Source organism: Mus caroli, unplaced genomic scaffold (genome assembly GCF_978045245.1).
Source record: "Mus caroli unplaced genomic scaffold, Mus_caroli_1 scaffold_18, whole genome shotgun sequence".
NCBI lineage: Eukaryota > Metazoa > Chordata > Mammalia > Rodentia > Muridae > Mus > Mus caroli.
In genome coordinates, this window is record NW_028227273.1 from 28,377,502 (window position 1) to 28,397,102 (window position 19,601).

At 44.8% G+C, this 19,601-nt stretch overlaps 1 protein-coding gene across 1 annotated transcript in view; it reads left to right on the plus strand.

Annotated features, from left to right (window-relative positions):
* The window catches only part of LOC110312178 (protein THEMIS3), a 41,330-nt gene that overhangs the window by 19,203 nt on the left and 2,526 nt on the right, over positions 1 to 19,601 (plus strand). The window contains exon 3 of the mRNA XM_021185730.2: positions 16,968 to 17,441. Coding sequence (XP_021041389.1) covers positions 16,968 to 17,441 — 474 coding nt within the window. The remainder of the gene's footprint in view (positions 1 to 16,967; positions 17,442 to 19,601) is intronic.

The window sequence follows — 19,601 nt, forward strand, 5'->3', positions numbered from 1 at the left end:
AGTAACATTGAGAGAGACACAGTATCCATGTAACTTTTCTTGTGGTAAACTGTCATACTCGTTGGTTGTTGTTATTAATCCTTTCTGTCATTTGGGTCTAGACTGTTCCATAAAGGCTTCCTAAAGGTTTGGGCCACAGCCCTTAGCACTCCTGGGCAGTGGAGCTTAGGGGAACATCACTGAGGGTTCTGAGGAGAATGTTGAAACTCCAGCTCCTCTTTTCCCTCTGTCTTTGCTTTCTGTGTTCTATGAGGTAAACACATTTGTCCCAGGAGCTCCCACTAAGTTGTGTCATCTTCCCACAGAGCCAGAAGCAACAGTGGTCTAGACTGAGAGCTAAAACGCCAACACTGAGATGACGCAAGCATGCCCTTTTCCTTAGATGCTTGACTTTTGTATCTTGACATAGTTATACAAAGCTGACTGATGTTCATGATTTCAGGTCTCTACTCCCAAACCTAAGGCACGTCATCCATGGACAAAAGGGACTTGTATAAATAGCTCCAATATAGGTCTTACTAGCAGACATCACTTTATCTGACACTAACATTCTAAAATAGTATCAAACAAAACTCTTTGTAAATATCATTTTAATGCCACACATTTTGAACAAAGACCAAAAGCATATACAGGCATATGTGGCTATTTACATTGCTATTAAAATTATCCCCAAAAGACAAAGAGTTAAGGAAGGTTGTGTCTTCTTCCTAGCCATTATCAGTAACACTGCCATGCCTGCCTTTGGACAAGATCTGCCTAGGTGTCAAATTGTTGCCTGGGGACATGGTCCCAGAGGTAAAACAACCGTACTAAAGGGCACAGAGAGCCCCTGCCTTCTGCTGTTTGCTCTCCACAAGGAGGTACCCATCAACCGCCCCATCACGACATTAAGAAAGCACCTGCATCCTCAGCCTGGGTAACCCCCACCTGGGTAACCCCCGCCTGGGTAACCCCTCAGCCTGGGTAACCCCCGCCTGTGCTCAGGGAGTAAACCAACCCATCCGCTGGGCTCCGCACTGAGCCTGGCATTCCACAACTTGAATTTGTCTCTGCCTAACTCCTGCCCATCCTCATCCTCTTCCATAGGTAGCCCAGCTTTGCCTGCAGCCAGATCCCATACTTCCACGCTTGCCTGCATGGGGCTTTGCATGAATATCTAGAGGCATGGAAGTTGATAAAGCAGCGTGGATCTGTCTTTCTTTGTTTTAGTGTTGGGTTGGAACCCAGGCCTCACCTGCTAGGCAAGCATGCTCTCTCCCCTGCACCGCAGCCCACTGATCACTCTTAACTGTCTGACTTCCCATCCTTTAGCCTGTAGCCTGCTAGGCAATGGATAATCCTCAGAGCCTGGCTTTGCAGGATCTGATTCATTTCTTTAAGTTAAGGGGGAATGCTGCTTCATTTTAAAATGTGAGTGCCCAGGCCAGGCAAGATGGCACCATGCTTAAGAATACTGGCTGCTCTTCCAAAGGATCCATGTTCTGTTCCCAGAACCCACATGATGGCATAGTACTGTGGGGAATTCCAATTCCAGGGGACCCAATGCCCTCTTCCCACCTCAATGGTCACTGCATATATGCACAGACATGTGTAGGCAAATAACCAAACACATTTTTTAAAAATGTTATTTAAAAAAGATGGAGGTGCTTTAAGAAGGTCTTTGAATTGTGATTATCTTTGGGTGGACTAATGTACCAGCCCTCTTGCTCTCTCTCCTTCCCCTTTCTCCCTCTCCTCCTCCTTTTTCTTATTTCTTTCCCTTTCCATGAAGTTATACACACAAACACACACATATACACACATACACATGCACACACACATACACCTATACACACATAAACATACATACACACCCATACATACATACATATACACACATACATACATATACATACACAAACATACTCACAAATACATGCACTTACATACACATACATACACACATATACATACATACACATGCATACATATACATGCATACATATACACACATACATATACATACACACAAACACACATATGTGCACACACACATACACACATATACATACATACACAGGTACATACATATACATACATATATTCATACATACACATATACCCACACATGCACACAAACACACACACACTTCTTTCTCTACCCCAGTTCTAACTCCTTAAAGGAACTACTTTATTAGATTTTCCTGCTTTGTCTCCATATTTCTCAGTAAAGGCATCCTTTGGTTTCCACTGGGATTTGTTCAAGGACCCCCTGTGAATACTAAAGTCTACAGCTATCCAAGTACTTATATACAGTGCACAGCGTTCGCATATATTATATATATTAAATTGTCTCTAGGTGACTTGCACTACCTGATACAGTGTAAATACTGAGAATCGTTGTTGGGCTGTGTTGTTTAGGAAATATTCAGAAATAAAGTCTGTGCATATTCAATACAGATGCAATGTTTTCCCAGGTGTGTTCAGTCCTCCGTGGAGTTGTCAGTCATCAGAGTGAACTTGCAGGGCCACTGCACTGGCCTTCTTGATTTCTGTCCCACTTCAAGATAGTTTCTGTTATAGAAGGCAGAGATGTGGATCTCTTTAGCTTCCTACCCTAGTCTAGGGACACACACACACAGGATTTACATAGTTATGATTCTGTTATTCACAGCTGAACCATATAGTAGAATAGTTAAATCACTCTTCTTTTGTAAATTTAAATTTGAGAGAGGGTCTTAATATGTATCCCAAGCTAGCCTAGAATTCATTATGTAGCCCAGGTTGGACTTGAACTCATGATTCTCTTGCCTCAGCCTCTGGAGTACTAGGATTAAGGCCAAATAGCACCATGCCTGGAGGTCAAGTTCATTTGCTTTGTTTTAATTTGTATCATCTTTTGTATCTTTGTATCATCTTTTGTATCTTTGTATCATCTTTTGTATCTTTGTATCATCTTTTGTATCTTTGTATCATCTTTTGTATCTTTGTATCCTCAGTCACTGGCAGTTTCTATTCCCAGTCTGTTCAAATGCCTCAGGCTGATGGAGTTTGTCTTTTTCCCTGTCCTCCTCATTGTCATGAAGTCCTCTCCCAACAGCAGCCTCTTCCCTAGTTCCCTCCTCCCTGACTCTCTTCATGGCCCACCCTCTAATTTGGTCAAGAGACATCTAGTAGCTTTCCTAGAAATAATGTTTGGAGAGCAAAAATTGAACCTTGGCTGAAGATGCCAAGTGGGTGCAACGTGAACCATTGAGTCTCAAACTCTACATCTGTGGAATAGATTGAGTAAAATGGTCTCATTACAACATGCACATGAGCACACACATGCATGCACACATGCACACATACATGCATTCACACACATCCACACACATAAATACTCAGACACACACATACACAGAGACACACAAACACACAGACACACACACACACACACACACACACACGCACACGCACACACACACACACACCACTTCTCCTGTTTACCAACACCCTGGCCTAAGTGTTGTGTTTACAGAATCTCAGAGGACAGATCTGGTAGAGACCACTAGGCAATAATATTTAGAGTCAAAGGAACTTTGGCAACTTCTGGGGAAAACGCCTGAGAAGGTAGTTATATCCTGCCTGCACCTTAAAGGACATGGCTAACGACTGCATTGCGTGTCCAGGGAGAGAGAAAAACCCGGACCATTTGCCTTATCTGGACACTTTTAAAGGAAGTGACTCAAACCTGCCCCCTAGTGGTGGGGTGTGTCTGACTGGAACAAAGACAGCAAATATTAATGAATAAAGAACACGTCAACAATTAAAAATTCAGTTGGATGTAGTGGCCTGTGCCTTTAAGTCTAGCTCCCAAGAGGCAAAAGCATGCAGATCTCTGTGATTTTAAGGCAATCGGGGCTTGCATAGTGAGATCATCTTGAATATAAAATAAAAGGAATTTAGAAACCATTAGAAACTGAAGATGTGATTTCCAGCTGGCAGGTGATTCCATCATGTGACATGTTCCTGAAACATAGGGAAACAGCCAGGGATGGAAAACGTAGCGGCATGCACGTGGAGATTGTTAAAGAGGGTCCAGGAAGCACAAGAGGAGGTCCCAGGTCTGCACATGTGTTCAATGTGAGGCATAGATCAGAGCAGTGACCCAAACAGCCGTGAGAGCAGCCAGATTAAGTCATTCCTACAAGAAGCAATTCACTGTCACGTCTTAGTATAAGATTGGGCAGCTTCCCCAACTTCTTTCGTTTTCTTATCAAGATAAGTAAATTTTCTGCCCCACTGGGTATCGGGCTAATTTCCAACTTCTTTGTATATTAAAAGTGAGTTTAGAAACTACAATCAGATTAAGAAAGAAGACATGGTGCTTACTCAAACAGTTTCTCCTTAAACAATTTAATTTTTAAAATTGCAGCATAAACAAAAAATGAACAAGATGGTTTTGATTTCAAATTACATGTTTCTGGAAACCACCATCCAGGGACTCTGAGGCCAGGAAAGTCCTCTCGTGTGTGTTGTAACTAATCAGGTGTGATGTTGAAAAATGAGGTTCTAACATTGAGATTTTTTTTTTATATACTCTGTACTAAGTTGTACCCTAATTCTGTTTAAAAATAATTTTGAATATGCTTCCCTTGCAAATAATTAAGAAAAGTCTTCAAGGGGCTGGAGAGATGGCTCAGCAGTTAAGAGAACTAACTACTCTACCACAGGTTCTGAGTTCAATCCCAGCAACCTCATGGTGACTCATAAGCATCTGTAATGAGATCTGATGCCCTCTTCTGGTGTGTCTGAAGACAGCAACAGTGTACTCACATACATTTTTTTAAAAATCTTTTAAAGGAAGGAAGGAAGGAAGGAAAAAGAGAAAGAAAAGCCTTCGACTTTGCTGCATGATATCTTTATAGCATTGTGTTTATTCGTGCAAGACAAAGTACAAGAAATATAAAGCTACGCCGGGCGTGGTGGCGCACGCCTTTAATCCCAGCACTCGGGAGGCAGAGGCAGGCGGATTTCTGAGTTCGAGGCCAGCCTGGTCTACAAAGTGAGTTCCAGGACAGCCAGGACTACACGGAGAAACCCTGTCTCGAAAAACCAAAAAAAAAAAAAACAAGAAATATAAAGCTTAGACAGCTTTATTCATGGAGGGAAGGGAGTCTGTTATGAGCTTATTATAAACCAAAACTAGAAAAATATGGAGAAACACTGAAGAATGAAGACTGCGTGGGAGTTGTGTCAACCACACCCAGGTGTGTCGACCAAGCTCAGGTTGTGTAGCCAGGAGGTAGCGTGGTTAGCATTTGGCACGTACTCTTACAGTCTTTTTCTCTGTCTGTCTCTGGGCCTTTGATGCTACATGCAAACTCAATCCCAGACACACATTGCTAGTATGGTTCTGCATCGCAGTCTTTCCCTCTCAATGTTCCGTGGGCCGCTTCTTCTGTGATCGTCTAGTCTGCTTATGATCGTTAAAATCCGCATAAGATTCCGTGTTGGAGCCACACCAGTGCTTGCTAAACTCCCTCCAGGAGCCGAACCAAGTGCACGTTTTCCGGTCACAAATGAAGGAGCCGTGAGCATTGTGTATGCTTGGCTTTAATGACTTCCTCGGGATACATTCCTAAACATAGAAACTGATGTGTCAGGAAAATGTTACCCACATTTAAATTTTCCCTTTACTCGTGGAGTGGTTTTACCTAAAATGAAGCAAAGCAGAGCAAAACTGGGTGGAAAAGGCAGACCTTTGCCCCCACCAGCCCTGCCCTCACGTGTGCGTGACCTTCCCTCTTACGATTGCCGGCTGGACACTCCGCAGGAACACGCCATCTTCATCCAGAAGGCTCTAGGGGTGCTGTCCACTCTGACAATGGGCAGATACATAATGATATTCGCCCACTGTTGCATACCACCATGGCTCTACACAGCTTAAAGGTGAGACAAATACTCACAAAGATGGAACGATCCGTGCTTGACTAGCACATGAAATTTTCGGTGTGAATTCTGAGAATTCCAACACTCCGGATTTTATGAGAACAAACTTCTTTCGTCCTCTGCAGATGAATAGTGGAGTCTCGCTTTAATCCCTTGGAGCGTTTCATAGAGGCACAGGCTTATCCCACTCCTGCAGTCTGACTACTCACCTGTGTTATTTACATTCCTTGAAGTTTTAAGGCAACAGCTCCAACTGACTGTCCTCAGCCTCAGCCTCAGCCTCAGCCTCAGCCTCAGCCTCAGCCTCAGCCTCAGCCTCAGCCTCAGCCTCAGCCTCAGCCTCAGCCTCAGCCTCAGCCTCAGCCTCAGCCTCAGCCTCTCTGAAATCACAGGAGTATATCACCACACCAGGCTGCCTTTGCCAGTTCTTGGGGAGGTTTTTTGGTTTTGGTTTTGGTTTTTAAATCGAGTATTTCTACTTTTCTTTTCGACTTGTAAGAACTGTTTAAATCGTCCATTTTGGTGTAAGATGCAAATATTTGTCCTAGCTAGTAGAGGGCCTTTTATCTCTTTGTATTTAACAGTAGCAATCGGCTGCTTTTTAACAATGAGATGTTTTAATTTTTATTGATCAACTCCGTGGAAAATTAACTGGTTCTGAATATGTGAAGCTTAAGTGCTGACTTTTAAAGGCAATTGAGATAAACAACAAATATAAATCTGCATTCCTTCATAATGAAGGAAGCGCAAATACTAAACAATAGCACACTATTTTAAATCCACCCAAGTTTAAAAGGCTCAACAGTAGGACTTACCGGAGTAAGATGGGTGGGAGGGTGGGGAGGGTCTGGGAAGAGATGAGGGAGGTGAACCATGATCACAATATAGTGTATGGGGGAAAAAGTCTATTTTCAAATAAAATATTTAAAAAAAAAAACCCACCAGTCCTATTTTGGACCTTCTGACCTGCAGACTTTGTTGTTCTAACCTTGTGGTAATTTGTTCCCTAGCCAGTGAGAAGCTGAGACAATAGGAAAAGTTTTATTCTTCCGCTGCTGAATTAATTTTAAATCAAAAATAAAGAGTTTCAGAAAATTTACTGCTCACTATTAAACACCATAAAATACATTTTTAAAATTACTATTTGTGTGTGTGTGTGTTTGTGCATGCATGTGCATATATGTGGGTGTGTGTGAGTGTGTGTGTGTCTACCATAGCACATGTGTGGAGGACAACTTTTGGAGTCAGTTCTCTCTTCCACCTTAATATGGGTTCCAGGGTTCGAACTCAGGTCTTCAGGTCTGTGCAGCAAGCCCCTTTACCCACTGATCCATCATGCTGGCCCATAAAATACCTTTGATGGAGCCAGTTTTTGGTAGCACACACTTTTAATTCAAGCACTCAAGAGGCAGAGAGGCAGGTAGATCTCTATGAATTTGAGGCTAGCCTGGTCTACAAAGTGTGTTCCTGGTCATCCAGTGAGACTCTATCTCAATACATATATATGTATGTATGTATGTATGTATGTATGGCCTGCGCGTGTGTGTGTGTGTGTGTGTACATACATACATATATACATATATCATTATTTAATCATTAATATATATTAATTATGTGGTGGTTTAAATAAAAATAGTCTTCATAGGCTAATATATTTGAGTGCTTAATCATCAAGGAGAGCAACTACTTGAGATTAGGAGGTGTGGCCTCTTTGGAAGAAGTGTGCCACTAGGATTAGGCTTTGAAGTTTCAAAATAAACAAATATGTTCTCTTGTAAGACCTCCGACCCTTGGTCAGTGGTCCTTACTTTGAGATGACCCCAAGCGAGACACCGAGATGCAGATGGATGCGAAAGCAAGAGGTTTATTTCCTCAAGGAGAGTGACAGACGAGAAGACGACCCCGAATGGCTGTTACAAGCAGTTTTTATACTTTTTAGGGTCACAGGTTACATCAGCAAGGTTACAGTTTAAATTTATTGGCTAAGCATATTGACCTTTAAATCTATTGGCTAGCAAGCATGTCATTCATTTGAACTCTACCTGGGACTTTCCAGAGGGTCAGGTGAGTATCAGCTAGTACATTCTGAGAATTTTTACTCAAGAAGGTTCCTGTGGGTGGAGAATGGAATTTGGCCTAGCCTTGACCCCAGGCAGGAGGGGGAAGCTGTAAGGAGGATATGGGACTGGAAAGAGCCCTTAGGGTCCCTCACCATCAGTAGTTCTTAATGAAAGATTGAAGACAACCAAAATGTTCAGTAATGAAGTGCTTAGTGACCAAAAGTTGTATTATGTATACCCTGTTTTCTTCAGGAGATGGATTATATTCTAGTCACTTATTGGTGACATCCTTTTGTAAATTGTCCCCACTTCACCCTCCTTGCTTTGACCTTGCCATGTCAGACCCATCTCTCTCCACCCTTCTGTGGGAATCCATTGTTCCAAGCTGGGCCATTTGTGTTGGCTCTCCCTCTGGACATCTCTTTGATCAAGCCATGGCCAGTACTTCCTGTGAAAGTTACTTTCTACACAGAAACATGTTGACCCACGTCCTCTCTGCCACAGGGCACAGCAGCTTGGGGAGGCAGACCACAGAGAGTTTAACTGTGCTTACCCCACACTGCCTGGGCTGATGCCGGGGCTGTAGGGAACTTCTGAGACCACTCAGAGTGGGAAAACACAGTCAGAGATGTGGGAAAGCCAGAGCTGGTTTGGGGGTCCCCAGGCCTGCAGTAAGGTCAGGGCTATGAGTTTCTCAGACTCTTGGATGTCCAGGTGCTGCTGAGAGTCAAGAATGGAGTAATGGCCTGAGGGCTGAGGACGGCATCTAGCATTGGGCTGGGGAGGAAGGGGACTCCGGCTTGTCCCATGGGGGTGATTGTTCTTGGCTTGACAGAGCCAGGTTGTGACTGAGAGTGCAGAGAGACCTTTCTATGGGAGAATAGAATAAAGCTGCAGCTCTGTAGACAAAGGACTTTCCCAGGTTCCTCACAGTGGATCTTGATGAAACAGGCAGTCTATAGTTCTAAACAGTTTATTGTCATGGCAGGAAAATGGATGCGTAAAACCACAGCCAACTTCTCAGGATGAGCCTGAGATCAAATACCTTTTGCAGGGAGGAATGTCTGGGAAGGGAAGATTATTGGCTAAGCTCTTTGGGTCTCTAGGTACCTCATTAGCATAGAGAACTCTGTTTGGGGCCTACGTGACCATAGGACATGTTTCTTTTATGTGAGAAGCATGGCACATGTTCCAAGTCAGGTGCCTGACAGGTTGCTGGGAGTCACCTAAGCCTCGGGTGTGTGCCCACTGTGTCTCTGGGTCTCAGCCTGCTCTTCCTTATCAGACTTCCTGGCATGGTTTTACTTCCCACCACCATACCTGTCACTTCTCATTCTTATTCTGTCTCCTTGACTCGGCTATAGGCTTGATGGGAAAAGGGACCTTGTCTGGGTTGCTTGTCACTTAGCTTCTCACACTTAGTATGGACCAGGCACAGAGCACCGGGAGATGCTTCCTGCATGACTATTCCCTCTAAAACAATAAATAGATAAATCTTAAGATGGTATTACCTCTCCAGTAAGCATATGTCCATATGCATACATTGTTATTTGTTGTGTGAAATCATTAGGTGAGAAGTGGGACTCAGAAAAAAAAAAAAAAAGATAGGAAAGACTGAACAGGCCTAAGAGAGGGTAATGCACGGCTTTCTGGAACATGGTGCAAGTAGTTGTAACCATTGGTTACAGTCACGACACCTTCAGTTTCACCTCTTAGATGACTTAGGAAGCACGCAGCATTTAATACACATTATTAAGCTGCAACAGTAGGCTGTTTGTGTGCATGAGTTTTTTATACAAGGCATTCAACCAAGCGCAGATCAAAAGCACTCTAAAACAATTGCTGGTGTGGAGAATTCACATAATCTTTCCCTTGGCCATAATCCTTGAAAAGCAGCAGAAAACCAGGAACAGGTCCTTCAGAGCTGGTCTGAAATACCAGGAAGATGGTACAGTGTACAGAATTAATACGACCGCGTTATAGAAAGAGCTTGAGTATCCTTGAACCAAATCCCTGCACATATCAAGAGGAGATAACATTATGTTCCAATCCCTGAATATGGAACTTGGATAGACAAGGGACTAAAAGAGTGTCCCCACCCCACAGGACATGACTAGCCATCAAGGAGGGACTCAGGGTCCTTGGAACAGGAGCACATGCCCACACAGATGCAGAAAGCTGGACTCCAGGAGGTTAACATCACATCTCCATACTTGGGCCTTCCATCAACCTCTGTATCATGTAAGGTCCGTGCACAGGTCCTGACTTGACTGCATAGAGTTTAGGCTTTGCCCAGAGGCGGGAAGTCAGCTGTGCACAAAGTTCTGAGGCTGGGAATCTCTGCAAAGTATCCACCTATGCTTCCATGAAGAAATCCAGAACACTGGCCTGAAGGATGCTTTCATAGTGTACTACTGGCACTACAGTTCTGAGTGAACATGAGTAACATGGTGTGGGGGAGTTTTGGGGACCCAACCATAAGCACAAGTCAGTGACTGAGTCTCCAGCCACCTCCATCAGCCAAGAGAGGAAGAGCCATTTGACATAATATCTCCAAAATCATTTGAACAATGACAGCTAGCAAACTCCCCCACCAACATAACTGTGGGGCTGCTGGGACAGCCAATGGAAGGGAGGAGGTAACCTCACCCTCTCCAGCATGGCTGAGGTGCTCCAGTCTGGGCAAGCAAGGTTGCCATGGACCCTCACTGCCTCAATCCACACCTTCTGTGATGGTTTGTATATGCTTGGCCCAGGGAGTGGCACTATTGGGAGGTGTGGCCTTGTTGGAGTAGTTGTGTCACTGTGGGCATGGACTTTAAGACTCTCACCCTAGCTGCCTGGGAGCCAGTATTCTGCTGGCAACCTTCAGATGAAGATGCAGAACTCTCAGCTCCTCCTGCACCATGCCTGCCAGTATGCGGCCATGTTCCCACCTTGATGGACTGAACCTCTGGACCTGTAAGCCAGCCCCAATTACATGTCCTTTATGAGACTTGTCTTGGTCATGGTGTCTGTCCACAGTGGTAAAACCCTAAGATACCTTTTCAACTGCTCTGTGATTTAGAGCTGTCTGAGATGCTCACCCTGGGGACAAAGCTCGAGGCTCCCTCTTGGCCTCTTCCTAACTTGGTCAGGTGTGACCCTGGCTCTTGGACCACCAACTGGAGGTTCTGCCTTTCTCCTTGACCTTCTGCCTCCCTGATCACAGGCTTGCTGTGCAGTGGGGAGTGCCAAGGGTAGTGTTCTTTACATCTTTACCTCGGCCACTTGCTGCCAAATGATGTTTTATGGACACAAACTTTGGCACCCTGCTTTCCGAGAGAATTCCTTGTACCATCCAAGACCACATAGCCATTGTGCTGTCATGGAAAAGGAATGTGTAATACAAAGAGCAAACTGGATGTCAGCCCAGTCTGTGCTGTGTGACCCAAGATGACAAGCACATTGCTTAGCCTTGGGGGCCTTATAGTGCCTACCTGCAGCAGAGAAGACTAGCAGCTGAAACCATGCTGATACAGATTAAAGCAAACCAAAAGATCACACTACGGTGTTGTAGTGGTTGGAGGGTATGGCCCCCACAGACTCATGTGTTTGAATGCTTGACCCATAAGGAATAGCACTATTAGGAAGTGTGGCCTTGTTGGAGTAGGTGTGGCCTTGTTGGAGGAAGTATGTCACTGTGGGGGTGGGTTTTAATGTCTCCTATGTTCAAGCTACACCTAGTGTGATACACAGTCTCCTTCTGCTGCCTGAAGATCAAGATGCACAACTCTCTGCTCCTGCAACCCTATGTCTGCCTTTCAAGTGCCATGCTTCCTGCCATGATGATAATGGACTGAACCTCTGAACCTGTCAGCCAGCCCCCAAATAAATGCTGTCCTTTATAAGAGTTGCCTTGGTGATGGTATCTCTTCACAGCAGTAAAACCCTAACTAAGACAGGTGGTGACTGGCTTCAGTGGGTGCTTAATAAATGCTCTCTGCTGCCTGGGAAGCCTTACAAGGTCCTTTAGATGCTAAAGGTTAGGCGTCACCCCAATGGTAGTGAAAGAGAAATGGGTGCCGGCACCCAGCAATGCCTGAGGCTGCAGGACACCCATTCCTGCTTCACCACATGGAAGGGTCAAAGTAGCGGGGACAGAGCAGCAGCTCCTGAGTTTTCTAGAGTGGACAGAATCCAATGCTGCGTGTTCTGTGGATGGGCTTTTCCCACTCGCTGAGCTGAGTAACTCCTTCCGGTAGCAAGGATAGCAATGTCAAGCCAACAGTTTCTAGGACTCAGATGGCAGCTCAGTGACAGAAGGGACTGCTTGCTGCTCAGAGTGCTTTCCACTGCATTCTCCACTCTCTCACTCGCTTGATCTGCTGAAGGGTAGGATGTAGACAGTTGGCAGCCAGCCGCTGTGTGGAGGAGGAAAGCAGGCGTTTTAACCACAAGGCCTTGAGGGCTGGGAGGTCACACAGTTTCCTCACCTCCAGCCTCCTCTGACTGACCAGCATGCTCCAGCCTCCTCTGATTGACCAGCATGCTCCCAGTACCCCCACCCCGTACCTCCCCTCCCCTCCCCCCCTCCCCAGTGTCTGGTTTCTTCTGAGTAGTATTCCCAGAAACATGGCTGGAGTCGGGTAGTTGCTGTAGTTTTTTGCCTTGTTTGCTTTTCAGCTTTGCAAGAGCACATTCTGTATATAGTATGGTGCTCTCGTTTCCAGTGTAGAATCCAACGGCGGCATCACTACCATCAGTCAGTTTCAGGCCATTTTGGTTAGCAGCCCGAGGTCCTCCTCTTCCCTTAACTGTTAACCTCTCATCCCAGCCACTGCCCTCCACAACCACTAATCCACCAGCTCTATAGATGCATTCTGAGAAACAATGCTATCTGGGAGAGAAGGTTTGGGGTTTGAGGGGAGTTTTGGTTTGGGGGGGTTGTTGTTGTTTGTTTGTTTTTTGTTTTTGTTTTGGTTTTGGTTTTTTTAGCTTTTTTCAATCTGGGAACACTTCCCACTGTCTTTATGACTCCAGTCCCCTGCTCCATTCTTCTGGAAAGAGATTCTCTTGGACTTCTCCTGTATTGACGGCTCTGAATAATACATAATGTATTTAAAAGAAAAAAAAAAAGTCTGCGTAAGCTCTTGTTTGGAGTTCTTCCTTCCCACACCTAGAGATAGAATCACTAACTACATGGTGAGTCACTGTTTAACATCTAAGGAGCCACACTGTGTTGATTTCCAGTGGTGGTGGCCATATTACATTTTGTTCCCATCAGCAACACAAGCATTAATCCCTCCCCCTCCTCACCAACAACTGGTACATTCTGTGTGCTTCTTGGTGTGTGTGTGTGTGTGTGTGTGTGTGTGTGTGTGTGTGTGCATGTGTGTATGTGTGTCTGTGTGTACACTGTGTGTGGGTAGGTGTGTAAGTGTGTCTTTGGTCTGTGTGTATGTATATTTGTGTGGTGTGTGTTTCTTTTTCTTTCTTTTTTTTTTTTTTAAGAATTATTTATTTATTTCATGTATAGGAGTATGCTGTAGCTGTCTTCAGATACACCAGAAGAGGGCATCAGATCCCATTACAGATGGTTATGAGCCACCATGTGGTTGCTAGGAATTGAACTCAGGACCTCTGTAAGAACAGAGCTTAACCACTGAGCCCCGTCTCCAGCCCCATTTGTGGTTTTCCCAGCCAGTCTAACTGGTATGCAGTGGTTATTACTCCATCCTTTTGACCTGCATTTTCTAATGTCTGTTTGACCACACTTCAGGGTGCTTTGGCCATCTGTGCACTCTGGGGAGCAGTGTGTCCCCACCTTTTCACTCTTTCCTAATCAGATGGCTTCACTGATGTTGGGTTGTGGTATTCTTTATATATTATTGACCCCTTAGTGAATGGTTAGACATTCTCAACCCATTCTGTGGATTGTATTTTTATTTTATTTTTGTTTTGTTTTTGTTTTGTTTTGTTTTGTTTTGTTTTGTTTTGTTTTGTTTCTGTTCTATTTTGTTTGAGACAGGGTCTCCCTGTACATATCCCTGAATGTCCTGGAACTCACTGTGTAGACAGAGCAGGCTGCCCTGAACTCACAGAGATCTCCTTGGCTGGGACTAAAGGCATCCACCACTGCACCCAGCTTGCCTCTCCACTTTTCTGATAGAATTCTTTGATACAGAAAACATTTTCATAGTTTTGAGGTCCAATCTATTAGGTTTTTGGTTTTTAAATTTTGTTTTTGTTGGGGGGAGGGGACTTGTTTTTTCTTCTGTGTTTGTTTTTTTGTTTGTCGCCTGAGCATTTAGTAGAAAAAGCAGCAGTTTTTGCTTCGATAAAACCAGAGAAACCCAGCACATACCTTCAGTTTGAGTTGCACACTCAGGCAGGTGGATTTCTGTGAGTTGGCGGCTAGCCTGGTCTACATATTGAGTTCCAGGACAGCCAGAACTAACAGTGAAAAGCTATTTCAAAAATACATACATACATACATACATACATACATACATACATACATACATCAAATAAATTTTAAAATCCAAAGAAAAAAGCCTACATATGAAAACCAAACAGGAGAACAAACCACCTGAGAACATGATAGGAAATTTATCATTTCTCTAGAATTAGTTCTCTAAACATTCGGTTGTTTCTACCATACTTCTTGCTTGGGTTAAACAGCAGTTGCTGCGGCTCCTGGGTGTTTGTGAGGCACTGCTAACATGTCAGACAGAACTGAGATCCGAGCACTTGCTGGTTCCAGGGTCCTTTCTGTTCCAAAGGACAGAAAGGCAAAGGGAAATCACAGGTTCAAGTGGCCACAATGCAGAGGTGGGAAGAACTGGTTTTAACCAGAGCCCGATGCCATCTCTCAATCATTTCAGGCTTTTCTTTCATCATTTTTTTTTCCTGTCTCCACTGTGACCTGAATGTTCATTGCTTCACCCCCCACTTCAAATGCTGAAACTCCAACCTTCAAGGTAATGGGAGGTGGTGCCTTTAAGAGGTGTTTAGTCAGAGTCCTGATGACAGTAATTTGTTTCCTTATAAAAGAGGCCTAGAGAGTATCCTTGCCTTTCAAGTGAAGTTATCAGGAAAAAATGACCACCTATGAACCAGGAAGCAGTCTCTCATTAGACAGTAAGTCTACTGGCACCTTGATTTAAGACTTCTCAGCCCTCGGTGCTAGAAATAGAGTCTCATGTACTGTGATTATAAACCACCCGGTTTATAACAGCACTGACAGGGAAAACACTCTCCCATCTGACTCTCTCATTCTCTAAATGGCTTGGTTTTGGTTTAAACTTCCTGTTACCTTCTGGCCCCATTCCTGTGCATTGTGTGTAACTTCCTTTGTGTGGCTGGAGGGAGTGGTCATGAGATATATCCTTGCATAGCTTATCTTACTATATTGTCCAAGTCCCAGTGAATGCTGACAAAGTCTCTTTGGATCATGTGCCCATCTCTGAACCAGTCTCTATGGCCTGGGAAATGGACAACTCTTGACTGGTGGGTCATTGGCTTAGGGGATTGTTTGTGTGTAGTGGATCCACATAGACACACAGAACATGCCCAAACCACTGTGAACATGTTACTGAGCATGTGCCAAGCATGTGCCTCATTTCCTTCAGTGGTATTCTTTGATATATATGAAAACATGCTCTTATAAGCTAAAGGCTTTTTGATCCATGGGAATTCCCAATAGAAAAAGATGGGATCTAACATTGGGAAATGGTAACTTTATAGACAGGAAGGTTTATGTGTACACAGTAGGTCAAGAATAGAGGAGTAAGAAATAGCACAAAGAAGTAAGTGTGCTCGTGGCTTAATCTTTTAGAAAGCAAAAATAGTAATAAGTGTGGCTTTAAGAAGGGAAAGTCAGAAGGCTGGAGTAATATCACCAGCCTTTAACACCAGCACTCAGGAGGCAGAGGCAGGCAGGTCAGGGCTACACAAAGAGACTCACACAGAGAGACAGAAGTAGGGACTGGATCCAGGATACAATGCCTATGGGATCTGCTGAGGCAGATGACCACATAGTCAGCAGGTGCTAGCATTCTCTGGAAAGACAGTCAACAGTGTAGTCTTCAGACAGGACATTGACAGAGGGGGCTGGATTCCAACACTGTGAGTACCAGGAAGCCTAATCATTTCATTAATTTGAGCTAAACCGGAGTTGAGTTAAGTTGAGTTTAAGTTAAGTTGAGTTAAAGTTGAGTAAGTCCAGAAAGGTCTAACTGTTGGGTGAGGAGAAGTGCGCTCAGGAGGGCACAGTGTTCCCTACAGGAGGAGCTGAATGAATTCCAGACAAGCAAAGGAGGGAATGGGAGCATGTTCCAGAGAAACTGCCAGGAGAGTGTTTCTGGGACCGGCTGCGGGGACAGTGATGGGAGACAATGTTGCAGTGAACAGAGGTAGAGACAGGTGTGGTCTGAGTGTGGACAAGAAGATACCAGGTGGTTTGAACACAGGTGGATATCTGTGGTACCCTTTGGGAAGAGGAGACCCAAGGCTCAGCAGCCTTCTCAAATGGGAGAGATGCTAGCACCCGATTTGTGACCAAGTCTGTAGGATGGAGAAGGGCTGGTTCTCAGGAAGGGGCTCTGTGTCCGTGGAATTCGGCCAGTGAGTGAGCTGTGTTAAAAGGGTAATAATAGCCGGGCGTGGTCGCGCACACCTTTAATCCCAGAACTCGGGAGGCAGAGGCAGGTGGATTTCTGAGTTCAAGGCCAGCCTGGTCTACAAAGTGAGTTCCAGGACAGCCAGGGCTATATAGAGAAACCATGTCTCGAAGAAAGAAAGAAAGAAAGAAAGAAAGAAAGAAAGAAAGAAAGAAAGAAAGAAAGAAAGAAAGAAAGAAAGAAAGAAAGAAAGAAAGAAAGAAAGAAAGGGAAAAAAAGGTAATAATAGCCATCGCTGTACTTCCAAATGATATGGTCTTTGGAGCCACAGCCCCACTATTCTCCTTCATGGCAGACCCTGAGCACTCTTTTCTGTTATTTTTCTCTGCAGGGAACTTCCAACTGATGGCAGACCCGGTTTCTTTTGAAACTGTGGCTGATTTAATCCGTTCTGTCCGACTTCCCCGGAGTCCTGTGGCCCATAGAAGTCCTCCCCGCTTCCAGAACTCAATCCCCATCTCCGCAGACAATTTGCCCATGAAGCTCAGGAAAGGAGAAACACTGTCCTTAATTGGCTTTAAAGAGAGACAGGGGAGGAGGCTGCTGCAATGCGAGGTGCTGAGGAAGAAACCACCACTGACAGTGCTCCTCCCCATGGACTGCAGGGGCCACTTCCTGGAGTGCCAGGACGACCGGTTCTACTCCATTGACACCATCGTGAAGTGGAAGATGCTTGCAGGGAGGAAACGCAGGGTTAGAGTGCAAGCAAGACATCACCCGAGGCTCCTTGGCCCCCTGGTTCCAGAGCACTTTCGTGGACATTTAGTTTTGTATCCCTGTTTCTCAGTGACGGCAAATCTGCTAGGTAAGTAAGGCAAAAATTAGTTTGGAGCATGTGTTAGTCTGTTTTCTGGTCCTAGAACAAAAAATCCTTGAAGCAGGGATGCTTATTTTCAAAAATGAGGTTTTATAAACCAGCTCTGGAGAGTGAAAGGACGCGGCACCAGCTCGGGCAGAGAACTTCACTGAAGTGGAATCGAGTCAGGGTTTTTTGTTTTTTTTTTTTTCACTAGAGAAAGATCACGTGGTAAGACTGGAAGCCATAGCAGGGAGGCAGTATTGCTGTCCTCTTGAGAAAAGAACTAATCAAAAAAAAAAAAAAAAAGAGAGAGAGAGAAAAGAACTAGCCAGTGTGCTACTAGAACTGCCTTGATCCCACCATGCCTTACCTAAAATCACCCCTCTAAGGACCATATTTTTAGAACAGGGATCTTGCAGGACAGGCTCGGATCATGTTCAAGCACCTATGCCAGAGACAATGAAAGCAAGGACACTGCCCCCTATAGGCATGGAAGAGTATTTGCTTCAAGGGCAAGTGGAATAAGAGCAGCGGCTCCAGGTTGGGCCAGCAACTTGCCAAGGCCCATGGATCTGTAGATTGGTGGGGTGAGGAACCCCGGAGACAGCTGCAAAGATCCCATTTTCAGAAACTGGCTAGGTCTCACCTCACTGGCCTCACCCCTTGATTTATGAAGAACTATTAGATGCTATAGACGCACTGCCCCCCCCCCAGGTGATTTATCCTTTGAGTTACATATCTGCTCCATCCCATCGGCCATCATTACATTCTTATCGTCATATATATTTAAACACATTCCTGTAGTAGACCTAAGATGCTTTAATTTGACTCCCTTAATAAATATCCATACCGTGGTGACAGCCAGGTGGGTTTGTGAGAGGATGAAAAAAGAAGTCTCTCCTTTGAGAAAATTTATTATTGATGTGTTTTCTTATGTCATCATAAAAGCTAGTCCCTCACCACCCATTAGTTTTACAGGGTTGTTTATGGTCCACGTGAAAGCCAGACTCTAGCGCACTCTTCCATATTCTCACGGACCCCGTCACTTTATCATCCTTTGCAGAAAATGCTGCATTCTATTAAACATGAATTTACAGTAGCCTTAAAATTTCACTCACTGGAAGATCCCTTTAAGTAGGCAATTTCTATAAAAGACTAATTATCTCCATGGACAAGTGTTATGTCTGGCCAGTAGATCACAACCTGGGTTCTAGCCTGGAAAGGCATTTTGGAAACCTGGAAGAGGGGCTAGGCGTCGAGAGAAAGAAATGCAGCTAAGACAGGCATTCTGACCAAAGCTCAATTTTACTGTTCCGCACGCAGTTATGAAGCAGGGGAAGGGGGCCCGATTCCCGCCAAATAGTCCCGGGGACCAGTAGCAGGGTGACCATGTGTATGGCTCCAAACAGCAAAGCAGCAGGTTCCAGCAGTGGGCGTGGCAGAACGATTGAGCGGGAAGCTCCACCCCTGAGCAAGCAGGTTTCAGACTGGGGGAGGGGAGACTACAGACAAGCACGAGGGTTCCTGGTCTCCACTGTTGGTTTTCCAATGGAAAACTTGCTTTGATTTGTTGCACCACAGCTTTATCAGCTATATTTAGAAGGACGGTGACATGTTCCACAAACCCTCATTCCACACCGTCTCCATAGCGCATGTCTGTTTTTTTTTTATTCTCAATCCTCTCGGTCTTTTGAGCAACGAGACAGACAACAGCTGTGTGTATGATAGAAGGGGTTGGTCTAGCATCGAAGCCCCCGAGGGGACCAGGGTAAGGAGGGTCACTCACCTGTGTGCAGTTCTGAGGCTGACTGTAGAGGCAGCTCTCTGACCTGATCCTCTGAGATTCAGTCCTCTTCCCAATCTTCTCTTGGTGAGCAGCTTCTCCCCTTGTCTTACTCTGCCTTCTGAGGCTTATAGCATTTGGCTTCTACTGAAATGAGTGAATAGTGCTTATTGCTAAAAATAATGAGGCCAGCCTGGGGCTGGGGCTTAGTGGTAGAGCACATGCTGAGCACTGGGTGAAGCCCTGGGTCTAATCCCTAGCACTGAAAGGGGGCTGAGGGGTTGGAGAGATGGCTTCTGTGGGGCCATGCACACATATGACATATATACACATATATGCACACATATACACAAACATGAATAAAAGTAAATACGTCATTTTAA